This window comes from Catharus ustulatus, chromosome 18 (assembly GCF_009819885.2).
Source record: "Catharus ustulatus isolate bCatUst1 chromosome 18, bCatUst1.pri.v2, whole genome shotgun sequence".
Classification (NCBI taxonomy): Eukaryota; Metazoa; Chordata; class Aves; order Passeriformes; family Turdidae; genus Catharus; species Catharus ustulatus.
Window position 1 is genome coordinate 9,578,551 of NC_046238.1, and position 12,411 is coordinate 9,590,961.

Genomic DNA, 12,411 nt, shown 5'->3' on the forward strand with positions numbered 1-12,411 from the left:
AGGTGGGCAGCAGCGAGAGTGGGCTGGGGAGAGCTGCATCAGATCAGGCTGAGAAAAGGGTGGGGGTGGGGGCTTTATCTTGGTCTCAGGATCCTTTCTAGCGCGTCTGACAACCTGGAAGTGTTTGGAGAGAGCAGGACAGAGAGAGAGAGAGAGAAGCAGGCTTGCATTGGATAGATTTTTTTCTTCCAGGCTGGGTTTTCACATGCTGATCCGCAAATATAAATAAATAAAAGGAAATATGCACACGAGAAGCCTGATCCCATTGTAATTTCCATTGCAAACGGGGGAAATAGAGCCACACATTATATATGTGGAGATGCATTGATTGCATGGAATTCACCGAGCAAGGTAACGGCTCTTCCATTGCCATGTCTGTCCGTCGGGGTCTGTCCTCTGTGTGCGCGGGTGCGGGAGCGAGAGGCGCTGCCCGGGGGCACCGGGAGCAGGGCAGGGAGCGGGGAGCAGGGCAGGGAGCGGGGAGCAGGGCAGGGAGCAGGGAAAGGAGCGGGGGCTGCTCTGCCCAGCGCCCCCTCCGCGCTCCGCGGGGCTGGGGGGGCCAAGCCGCAACAAAACAGAGGGTGGTGATTTTATTTGGGTTTTTTTTTTCTTTAATTTCCGTCTCCCCTCCTTGTGTTTTCTCCTCCCGCAAACCCACTCGGCGCTACTTTAGCAATGCGAGATGCATTTTTCATCCAGCCACCGCGGCCTGGTTCTGTCAAGCTCCATTTCTTCTCAGAAGCTCTTTTAAGGGGAAAAAAAAAAAGGAAATTAGAAGCAACGGATCGCCAAATGCTCTTAGTTGTGGGGTTGTTTTTTGTCGTCACACCCTCTGTTTTTAAAATTATGATTATTTTTATATCTGCTTAATTGTGTCTGGGCGCGGAGAGCATCGAGGAGGCTTCGCTGGGCTGGGCTGCGCTGCCATGGCTGGGTGCCTCTTTGTTTTAATAAACATGCTTTAGGGTTTTTTATTATTATTTTCCCTCGCTGTACCCCCTAACAGTGCCAGCTCTGGGGGAATCATAGCTCCAAGCGGGAGGGAAATCGATTAAAAAACGCATAAGCGCCACTTCCCAAGGAAAAAAAAAAAAACAACCAAAAAAACAAAAACCCAAACAAACAAGACATCACGACAGTCCAGGGGAAAGGAAGGGAAGAAAAAAAAAAAAAAAAAAAAAAGGAGGAGGAGGGGAAGAGAAAAGCCTTAAATGGTCCCTGGAGCTGCGGCTCTGCCCCCACGGGCTGGGCCCGGGCCCGGGCAGCGGCTCCCGCAGCCCCGCGCACTTTCCGCGCTTTGCCTTCGCCCCTGGCTCTGGGAAAGGAACCTCGGGGAAGGGAAGGGAGGGAAGGAGGGAGGGACCGGCCACGGGCCGGGCTGCAGAGGTGCGGACCTGCAGTCCCTTCGCTTTTTGTCCTTCTCAGTTATATGTATGTGTCCGTGTGTGTGTGTTACCCACCGCTAGCGGTGAGGATCATTTTCTTCCCCCTCCTTTCCACTCCCAATTTTCCTTCTCTTTTAAAGGAGAATTGTCTTTTTTTTCGCTCTCTCGGTCTGACTTTTAACAGCTTTCAAATATCGTTGCAGGCCGAAGAACTAATTTAAAAACATTCTCATGTATTTAAACCCAATATTGCCTCCATATGGTTGGCCTTTCAAAACTGAATCCCTTTCTCTGAAACATGCAAGAAATATTTTTTTAAGGCAGCTAAAACTCTGAACTCCTTAAGAACAATAAAAACCTAACAGATAACTCAATCGCTTTTATCTTTTTGGGGTTTTATTTTGTGTTGCTATGAAACTTTCACCATTCCTGATAGAGCCTTTAAAGCTAAGTCAAAATACAGCTTTTAAAACTCACTGCGGTTACTCGCATCAGATATAAACCATGTAATTTTTAAGCTCTTTTTCTCTGCTGCTGCAGTTTTATCCGAAATGTTATGGCTTAGTTCCCTCCAGCCCCAATTCCACTCCCCGTTCACCAGCCCGAGTCCTCGTTACCTCGCACAGCGTTTGTCCGATTGATTTATTTGCACTTTTATATTTTAATTTTCTCGTCCGTCCTTTGCTTCTCTTGTAACCGCCCGGGGTAAGAGAAGAACAGGCTTTTAAAATTTTTCATTTTTAATAAGAGGTACAAGAAGTTGGATTTTCCTTGGGAATTGGGTGCTAGAAGCGGCCTCGTGTGCCAGCGGTGTTTTCCTGCTGGAAACTGGAGCGTGGTGAAAGCTTCCACTTCCCTGGGAGGAAAGTTGGGACTTTAAACCCCCCCGGGCCGCAGCGAGCCCGGAGGAATTGGAGGTGGCCAAGCCTCGGGAAAGGCTCTGGAGCCCCCACCTCGAATCCTACGAGCTCCAGAGTCATTTGTGTGATGAGCTGTTTGTTCCACAGCCCCTCGGGTGCCTCGCTCCCGCCAGGCAGCCCTAAAATGCGCTGTTTACCTTTTCCAAAAGATGCATTCAATAATACCGCCTCCCCCTTCCCCTCCCTCCCCACCCCCCCGAGCCCCCCCCAAATCCTATCATCCCTTGCGGGCTGCGATAATAAATAAAAGTCTTTATTTCTCCCTCTCCCAAAGTTAAAGGGCCTTGCTCCCTCCCTGGGCAGCTGGAAGTGAGTGGCGGGATGGTCGGGGCTGCGCTCGCTCGGAGCCACCCCGCTCGATAAAATATCTCGATTTTAATAAACGTCAGCATTGACTTGTGCGTCTCTTATCTCTGCTCTCTCCCGATGTGTGCCTGCAGTGGGGGATTCGGCGAAGGAAGCTCGTAACATGGCGGATGGCGAGGAAGGCTTCGGGCTGCCCAGCACCCCGGCCGATCCGGAGGCCAAGGAGCTCCAGGCTGAAGCCAAGCAGGACGCGCAGCTGGGGGCCACCAGCAAGTCGCCCACCTCACCCCAAGCAGCCTTCACCCAGCAGGTAAGCAGCCACGCTGCTGTCCTTCAACCCCGCCACTGATTGATTGCGGTGTTTCCCCCTTTTCTCCACGTTCTGTCCCAGCTCCAGCTGGGGTTGGCTTCTTTTAGGCCCCAGGCGAGGGCAAAGCCTCCCCTGGCCGTGGGCCTCACCCTGCTTTGGTGTTATCCAAGGTCGTGTCCAAGCGCTAAAGCTGTGGGGATGCGCCCGTGAGGGTTTTGGGGGTGTGGAGGAGCAGGCGGGAGCAGAACCCGAAATATCAGCGAGGGGAACCCGCCCTGCAGTGGCACCCCCAAACCCACGAGTGTCCGCGCCTGTGTGGGCAAATGCACGGGAGAACACCCACAGAGTGGAGATCCCTTTGTACAGATGTAAATGTACATATTTTATATATTTATATATATATAGATATGTATATATCCACATCTCTGTGCGCCCCTTGGACGCCCAGGCAGGCACAGCCGCACCCCACACCCAGCGGGCACTGGGCTGTCGCGCGTGGGCACCCCCAGAGCGACACGGGGACTTTGGGGTGTCCCTCATCCCCCCCGAGCCCTGGTCCCGCTGGCGCTGCGTGTGCCGGGACACGCGTGGGCTCCGAGCCACCCTCGGTTCTGGCCGTGCTGGGAGCCCTGCGAGCGGAGGGGGACAAATGCGGGCAAAGGTGTCCCCTCGCTGTGGGGTCCCCCCGATGAACCCCACGGGGAGGGCACCGGGGCTGGCACCGGCGGCTCGGCACCACCGAGGTGCTTGGAAAGAGAGCCCTGAAGTCTGGCGGGGCGCTTGGGCTGCGTTTTTAGTGCTTGGTTGGGCTGGGGGTGTCCCCCGTCCCTCCCAGGGATGTGTTGTCCCCACGGTGGCATCTGCCCCAACCCTAGGGCTCGCAGCTCTCGGGTGGGAAAGAGAAAATTAGGGGGCTTGGGGAGCAGGGGACACCCCACGCCGCTCTAGGCTGCAGAGCTCAGCCGGGGGGTGTAAATCACTCGTGGGAGGGTGTAAAGCTGCTCCGCTTGGCTCGGGGAGCAGCTGGGCCGGAGCGCCGGGGATTTCTCTGGGTGGATGCAGTTGGAGCCGGCTCCGGGTGTTCCCTGCCATCATCGCCCGGCCCCACGAGCCCCGCGGCAGCAGGACCCGCTCGGGGCCTGCCCTAAGCCGGCCTGCAAGCCTCCTCTGGCCGGGCTGGGGCAGGGTTTTCCTGGGAATGCCCCGAGCTCCGGCCCGCAGAGCCCGGCCTTGCCCCTGCGAGCTTCCCGGCGGGGCCGTGAGGAGCCCCGAGCTCCGGTGGGGCTGTCCCCGCTCCTCCCGGGGCTGTCCCGGTTCCTCCCGGGGCTGTCCCGGTTCCTCCCGGGGCTGTCCCGGTTCCTCCCGGGGCTGTCCCGGTTCCTCCCGGGGCTGTCCCCGCTCCTCCCGGGGCTGACGCTCTGTGCCTCCCCGCTCCGCAGGGCATGGAGGGCATCAAGGTGTTTTTGCACGAACGCGAGCTGTGGCTGAAGTTCCACGAAGTGGGCACGGAGATGATCATAACAAAGGCCGGGAGGTAAGAGCAGGGGGGGTTCGCGGTCCCCTCCGTGTCTGCGGGGACGAGGGGGACGCACCCGCCTGGCTGGGGACACTGGGCACGTCCCTGGCACGGGGACGGTCACAGCTCTCGTGTCCGTGTGTGTGTGCCACTGCCCGGCCGAGGAGAGCCCTCCCTGCCTGGAGAGACGCGGCAGAAATTGTTTCTTCTGGCTTCTTTCTTAACCAGAACAGTTGGATCATTAATTCCGACTTCAGGCCTTTGGAAACTTTCCAGGCGAACGCGAGTTGCAACCACTTGGCAAAAATGCAAACTTTGTTTAGAGCAGCTCGGTGGGCCATTATTGTTATTATTGTTATTATTATTGTTATTATTATTATTATTGGAGTAATTTGGCTCTTCTACTTTTTTTTTTTTTTCCTCCTAAAGCTTTATGCCGTTTTACAGATTTTTAAAATTTATTTTTGCTCACTCTAGGGGAATATTCCCAGCCCAGCCACTTCACCCCTTTTAAAAATCTATGCGGTCTTAAGCTACTGTTTCTAGAGAGATAACAAAGCTGTTTAGATGCAGAGATAGATGCGTCCGCAAATAAATATCATGTGGGTGTATTTCTATGGGGGTGTTTATCTGCGTGGGTGTGAGGAAAAATACGCAGCCTTGCAAATCCAACTTTATTGGGGTTCTAATCGATTCCATGACCGGCTGTGTAAACCTGATCCGCAGATATTTCTATGTGGACGCGGGTATTTTTAAGGGGATTTTACATTTCCCTGGATTTTAATGTGGTGGAGGGTTGTTCCATTGAAGAGTGGCCAGCGAGACGCAGTAAAAGAGTCTCTCCAGTCCTATCAACAAATTGGGGGCAGCCCGAGAGAGGATTTTTCGTTGTGATTTTCAATTAGAATCCTTGGAGAAATGGGGGAAAAGTCTCCACGTGTAGGAATAGTTTTAGATTGTGGGGACAATCAACAAGGCAGAGTCAAACTTTCATTTTGTTCTGTCATCTGGTATTTGTTGTGGTCTTCCAGATTTTGCCTGAAGAGGGAGGGGAAAAATAAATATCGAGCGGGTTGGGTAAAGTTTTAGCGAATAGATCTCGCCTTCCCCTTGAACCTCGCTGCTGCAAAAATGGATTTGAAAGGGGTTTGTGGCCAAGGGGACGGGGGATGAAGTTCGGTGATGGGATCGCCCGAAAAAATCCCTGGTTCATAGGGAGAAAAAAAAATTCCAACTCTCGAAGGGAGACAAAAACCACCTTGCAGAATTTTCAAACAAAAATCGCTGTGGACAGAGATGTCATCTGGAGAGCAATAAAATCGAATTCAGGGGGCAGGGGCTCGAGGGGAGATGCGGGCTGGCTTTCCTCACTTACAGCATCGCCCGTGTTTGCTGTTCAAGCCCCTGCTCCTGCTGCTCAGGTGTTTTCGATGCACTTACAGACCAATCTCAAGGTGCAATTTGGTTTCTTCTCCCTTAAAACTTTAAAGTTTAACGCCCTCTTCCTTCGCTGCTCGCTTTTCGCCCCCCTTTAACTTTTTACAAGCGAATTAAAGCCCAGCCCAGGTGCCCCACGGCAGCGATAAGGTCCCGAGCCTCGGAGAGGAGCGCGGTATTTTTAGAGGTGTGGGGCTTTTTTTTTGGCTTTTTTTTTTGTTGTTTATGCGTGTTTTAAGTCCAGGGCTCCATTTTCATCTGCTTTATTTTTAAATATTTGGAAAGCTCGAACTAAAATAACAGCAGCGGTTTAAGTGCCTGCCTTGCAGTAATGGAAAATATTTCGAAAAGCCCCTGCCTTGTGTGTATCCGAGGGTTTCCAAGGATTTGTCAGGTGTGCTTGCTGCTGTCTCGGCTGTTCACGCATTTTCTCTTACACCTGAGTGCCTGCAAGGTTTTTACCCCCGTATCTGTGCCTAGAACCTCGAGGTGTTCATATAAATGTATTTTAAAATGTTTCTATTTCTATATATGTAATATATGAGAATGTCTTTCTATAAATATATACATTTATAGAGAGATATTTCTATTAAAAATTATATTTATATAACTATAACTTTTATTTTAAAACTTTTTTTTTTGGCAAATTTCCTCTCCTGTTCCAGCGGTTTATGGAGGGAGGGAAGTAACGTGCTTCCAAAAGTTCTCACGCTCAGATTTGATCAAAAAACGGAGATTCAAAACCTGGGTGAAATAAATAATTGGCAAAAATACGAATAGACGAGGAGGTGAATAAACAAACCGGCCAGCCTCGAAATTCTGATTTTGATTTGATAAATCACCCGGCGCGCCTCGGATGGGACCCAGCGCCACCCAAACTTGTCCCACATCCCAAAGGAGCCTTTTGGGGGGATCCACCTGGAAATGTGGCCCTGCCCTTTTGTTAAATGTCCCCCCCAATGTCTCCTCCTCGGGCACACACACGGAACCGCCTTGGCAAACTTTCTCTGCTTTTATACTTTATTTATTTATTTATCTCTTCAAACTTTCTCTGCTTTTGTACTTTATTTATTTATTTATCTCTTCAAACTTTCTCTGCTTTTGTACTTTATTTATTTATTTATCTCTTCAAACTTTCTCTGCTTTTGTACCTTATTTATTTATTTATCTCTTCAACAGGCGCATGTTCCCCAGTTACAAAGTGAAGGTCACTGGACTCAATCCAAAAACGAAGTACATCCTGTTGATGGATATCGTCCCGGCCGATGACCACAGATACAAATTCGCGGATAATAAATGGTAGGCACGCGTGGGGGAGAGAGGGACGGGACCTCCGGGCTGCCCGGGGGGGAGAAATCCTTCAATCAGCGGCTCGTCCTTCTGTTTTCATGCGAAGTGTTGGGAGCCTCACCTGAGTGTAGCAGGATGTTCCCACAGCCCCTGGGAGAGAAATGCAGCCAAAAAAAAAGAGGAAAAACTGCAGGAATTCTGTCGCGATTAACGAATGCTGTTTGACCATGAGATTATTTGCTATTGTGGAGCTGATGGCTTAATTATATTAAGGAAGGGAATATCTCCGGGCAGGAAGATCTTTAAGGATTGGTTCTTTGCTCCTGGCTCGAGGGCTGGGAACTGGGAAAGGGGGAAGGATGGGGTTAAACGGGGAAGCGGCGAGAGCCATCTCCGACGGGAAAGGTGCCAAAGAGCTCAGTAATTCCCCGAGCCAGCCGTGCTGGAAATGCCTTTTCTCCCCAGGCACGGGGTACCTGAGTGGGAGGGAGCCGGGGAAGGGAGAGACGGGGAGCAGGAACCGCAGGAGGGGATGGATGGGGAGCAGGAACCGCAGGAGGGGATGGATGGGGAGCAGGAACCGCAGGAGGGGGTGGATGGGGGAGCAGGAACCGCAGGAGGGGATGGGTGGGGGAGCAGGAACCGCAGGAGGGGATGGATGGGAAGTAGGGACCCCAGGAAGGGAGGGGAAGGACGGGGGAGCAGGAGCCCCAGGAAAGGAAGGATGGGGAGCAGGGAAATATGGACGGGGGAGCAGGATCCGCAGGAGGGGATGAATGGGGGAGCAGGAACCGCAGGAGGGGATGGATGGGGAGCAGGAACCCGCGGGAGGAACCCCAGGAAAGGAAGGATGGGGAGCAGGAACCCCAGGAAAGGAAGGACAGGGAACAGAAACCCAGGGCAGCAGCAGCCCCAGGAGGGCAAGGACGGGCAGCAGCAGCCCCCGGGCCGTCCCCAGGCGGCCGCAGCTCAGCCCCGTGTCCCCACGCAGGTCGGTGACAGGCAAGGCAGAGCCGGCCATGCCCGGCAGGCTGTACGTGCACCCCGATTCCCCCGCCACCGGTGCCCACTGGATGAGGCAGCTGGTTTCCTTCCAGAAACTAAAACTCACCAACAACCACCTCGATCCCTTCGGACATGTAAGTACCAGGGGGGGACAAGGGCATCGTGTGTGTCCAGCACCCACGAGGGGTGTCCCCAGCACAGAGGTCGTGCCCACCCCTCAAATCCAGGGGTGCTGGGGTGGTTTTTTCACCCCTGAGAGAGCCCCACTGAGGGACTCCCCCAAAAAATAGAAATATAAACCTTAAAGCCGGGTTGTTTAGTGGGAATTAATTCCAGACCCCCGGGCATGGAGTTCGCGAGTGGGTGAAACCCTCGTGGTTTACTCGAGTGTTTGGTACCTGATTTTAATCGCATGGGGAGTCTCGCATCGTTAAAATCCGCCCGCTGCCTCCGGGAATTTGCCTAACAGGTAAAATCAATCAGGCATAAGTAGAGGAGGAAATAGGACCTAAAACGATGTAGATCTCTCGATTAGGGAAAAAAAAAAAAAAAAAAGTAACAATAATTAAAGACAATTACAAAAATTGAAGTCCCGCTAGAACTTCTCGGGCATTAAAAAGGTCTTTGTGAGGCTCGTGGGGCCGTGAAAATTTGTGTGAATTCTGCAGCCAGGAACAGCCTCCTTCAAAGGTCTCCAAAGATGCGAGTTCCTCTGAGCAAATATATATGTGCATGTATGAATAATATATGTGTGTATATATATATAAAAATACATATATATAATTGAACGAATATGTGAATCCAGATCCCGCCAGCCCTTTCCAAGAGCGGATTTTTCTCCAGTCTCATTTCAACACTTCAGTTTCATTTTTCCAAGCTGTTTTTTTTTTTTCTTCGCTTTTTAATGATAAATTTTGTGCTATTAAATCCTCGCCCACGTGGTAGCCAAGAAGTGAGATGGGTTTAGGGGAGAGGAGCCAGCAGAGTCCCCAGCCCACCCCAGTGCTGAGCATCCTTTCACAAGCTCTCCTTTGCACCTCCATTTGTGCGGGTTGAGTTCCTTTTTCTTTTCATAATTCAAATTTTATTTTAATTCTACCTTGAGCTGGTGGCAAAGGGGGTTGCAAGAGCTGCTTCCCAGGGATCAGGAGATTTCCTGAAGGGAAGAGGGAGGGAAGCAGCGCAGCCGGGGGAACCCATCCCACCCCCGGGGTGCTTTGGGGAGAAGGGGGGGATCCGGCCCGGGGGGAAGGGGCCAGGCATCCCCGCTGGGAACAGGCGGCTCTGGGGAAAAAGTCCCTCTAAACAAACCGAAGACGCTGAGGGGACAATAAGGGACTTCAGAGGAGGAGCTGCGCCAGGAGCCTCTCAATTAGAGTCGCTGTAATGAAATTAAAAACCATTAGATCGTTCACCGTTGATGTCTACGACTTTCCTGGATGTCAAAGCAATTTGCTTAAACCCCCGGGACGGGGGAGGCGGCGGCGGGACGCGCTGCGTCTCGCTGTCGCCAGGGTCCGGCAGTCATTATCGGGTCCGAGCGGCCCCCCGCCGCCCCCCGGCTTCCCCCGAGATTAACCCGGTACCGAGCAGGGCCCGCTTTTTATCTGGAGCACAGCGAGCCAGCCCCTCCCGGCCCCGGCACCGTCCCCTGCGGGTGGGATGTCCCTAAATCCCCAAATCGCTCCAGCTCCCTTCCCTCGTCCTTTCTTTATGGGATGGGGGTGTTGAGATCCCCAAATCGCTCCAGCTCTCTTCCCTCGCCCTTTCTTTATGGGATGGGGGTGTTGAGATCCCCAAATCGCTCCAGCTCTCTTCCCTCGCCCTTTCTTTATGGGATGGGGGTGTTGAGATGCTGGCGCCCCCCATTTTCCCCCTACACGTGTTGGGGGAGCAGCTTTGGTCCCTTAAGGGTTTGTGTGGGGAGGGGGCAGCAGGTGAGGGAACACCTTCCACAGCACCTCCCGGCCCTGCTGGGCTCCTGCGGGGGGGTTCTGGAGAAATCCATTCCCCCAGCCCGGCACCTCAATGTGCTCTTGGAGGGGAGCCCTGAGAAGGGCGAAGGTTTTGGGGAAGGGGCTGCGGGTTCCTGCTGCTCTCTGTCCTTCTCCTGCCCTGCCGTGCTGTCCCCCTCCATTCCCACGGCATGTCCTCTCCTTCTCCCCTCGCCCAGATCATCCTGAACTCCATGCACAAGTACCAGCCCCGGCTTCACATCGTGAAAGCGGACGAGAACAACGGCTTCGGCTCCAAGAACACCGCCTTCTGCACCCACGTCTTCCCGGAGACCGCCTTCATCGCCGTCACCTCCTACCAGAACCACAAGGTGAGGCTGGGCCGGCCCCCGCCCCGCCAAACTGCATCCCAAACCTGCTCCTTCCTTCCTTCCTTCCTTCCTTCCTTCCTTCCTTCCTTCCTTCCTTCCTTCCTTCCTTCCTTCGTTCCTTCGTTCCTTCCTTCCTCCTTATTTTTCCTCTCCTTGTCCCCTCCTCTCCTCCCCATCATTTTCCTTTCCTTCCTTCTCCTTTCTCTTCCCCTTTCTTTTTTCTTGTCCCATTCTTTTTCCTCTTCTTATCCTCTTTCTTCTTGTCCTTTCCCCTCCCTTGCCCATTTTCCTCCTCCCGTCTCCCTTTTCTCCCTTCCCTTTCCTCTCCTCACATCCCCATCCCATCCCCTCTGTTATTCCTGGCCACACAAAGCATCCAAAGCCGGGCTCGGGGAGGGGGAATGAGCTCACCAGGATGCTTTGCTCACACGGAGACGGCCAACCGAGGAAGTTCTCTTTATCTCCCCGCTCTCCGTGGGTCAAAGGCTCCTAATCTGGGGGAGGGAGGCGGGCGCTCCCCTCCGCGGCCGGGCTGATAACCCGGCTGCCCACGGGGGGCTGCGGGCTGCCCAGCCGGGGGCCCGGCCAGGAAAGGGAGGCTCTGCTCCCGACAGGCAAACAAAGCACGAGAATGACGGGATGGCTTTGTCCTCTGCTGGAATAGCAAAGGCTTGGGTGGAAGAAGGGTTTTCTTGGCGAGCTGTCGCTGTCCCTCTGTGCTGAGCTCGGTGCTCCTGCTCCTTCCCTGCTTGGTTCTGCGCTTCCCCACGCGGCAGGGAGGAGGAGGAGGAGGAGGATGAAGGTTGAGGGCAGGGTGGTTCTCCACAGATGAATCAGGGATGTCTTTCACCCACTGTCCCTTGCCACTGTCCACAGACCCTCTCTAGGGCACAGTCCTGTGAAAACTCAATTCTTTCAGCAAAACAGCAAATTCCTCTCTTAAGCACATTAAAAGCTCTTACTACAAACTTGTATTACAGGCAGGTAGGATGGCTCCTTTGTACCCGACAGAATAACTGTTTCTCAAACAGAGAAAAGTCATTCAGCGCCCCAAAGAAATCCTGGATGCTTTCCTGGAAATGCAAGTTCCTAAACCTGTGTGAAATAATTGCATTTCCTCCATCCATCAGCTGACCAGCAAGATGCAGAGAGCAGAGCTGGGCTGGAGGAGAAAGTGTGTTCCACCATAACTAGGGAGAAAGGAAAATACTTCCCTGCCCTTTAAAATAGGAGCTGCTGGCACGGCTGGGACAAGCAAACCAAATCCAAATTGAGTCCTTGCCAAATTATGCCTTAAATTATAACTCCACTGTGGATGCTATAAAATCAAGTTTAACTTCTGCTTGATGGATTTGGAGAAAGAATATAATATTAATAGAAGTGGGAGTTAATAAAACAGGACACACTGCCTGCTTTAAAGGCATTTCCCGAGGAGAAAACAGACGTGAATTGAACTGCTCTGCTTTGAAGAAAAACGGGGCTGTTTTATAGGAAAAGAAATGATCATGCAAATAAAACGAAAGCAAAGCAGGAACATGTAAGTACAGTAGTTTGGGAAAACTGCCATGCTAGGAGGAGCAGGAATATTTGATTGTAAATCAGCAACATCTGTGTGATAAGAAATGACATCTGTGTATCTGACAGAGGCAGGAATCCCCACAGCCACACACGCTCCCAGCCCAGCAGACACTGCACCCACCAGGACACATTTCACACACCCCTGACACGTTTTACAGGCTCTGACATCCCTCTGCCCCTGACACACACATTGCTCAGGGGGAAAGGAGGAACAGTGGCTGTAGCCCCAAGAAAAATCCCAACTGGGAAAGATAGAGCCATAAAAACAAACCAGGGCTGATCTTCCCTAAACTGCATCTCCCTGCAGGGAAGGGAATGAGATTTGTAGCTTACCCCAG

At 52.7% G+C, this 12,411-nt stretch overlaps 1 protein-coding gene across 2 annotated transcripts in view; it reads left to right on the plus strand.

Annotated features, from left to right (window-relative positions):
- The first annotated feature begins 311 nt into the window (after positions 1-311).
- The window catches only part of TBX5 (T-box transcription factor 5), a 37,155-nt gene continuing 25,055 nt past the window's right edge, over positions 312-12,411 (plus strand). Inside the window, exons 1-6 of one of the 2 annotated variants that reach the window (XM_033075942.1) lie at positions 312-351; positions 2,746-2,921; positions 4,361-4,455; positions 7,054-7,173; positions 8,156-8,303; positions 10,343-10,495. In XM_033075942.1, coding sequence (XP_032931833.1) covers positions 312-351; positions 2,746-2,921; positions 4,361-4,455; positions 7,054-7,173; positions 8,156-8,303; positions 10,343-10,495 — 732 coding nt within the window. Of the gene's footprint in view, positions 352-2,717; positions 2,922-4,360; positions 4,456-7,053; positions 7,174-8,155; positions 8,304-10,342; positions 10,496-12,411 lie in introns of those variants that run through there. The other variant, XM_033075944.1, reaches the window with a different exon arrangement.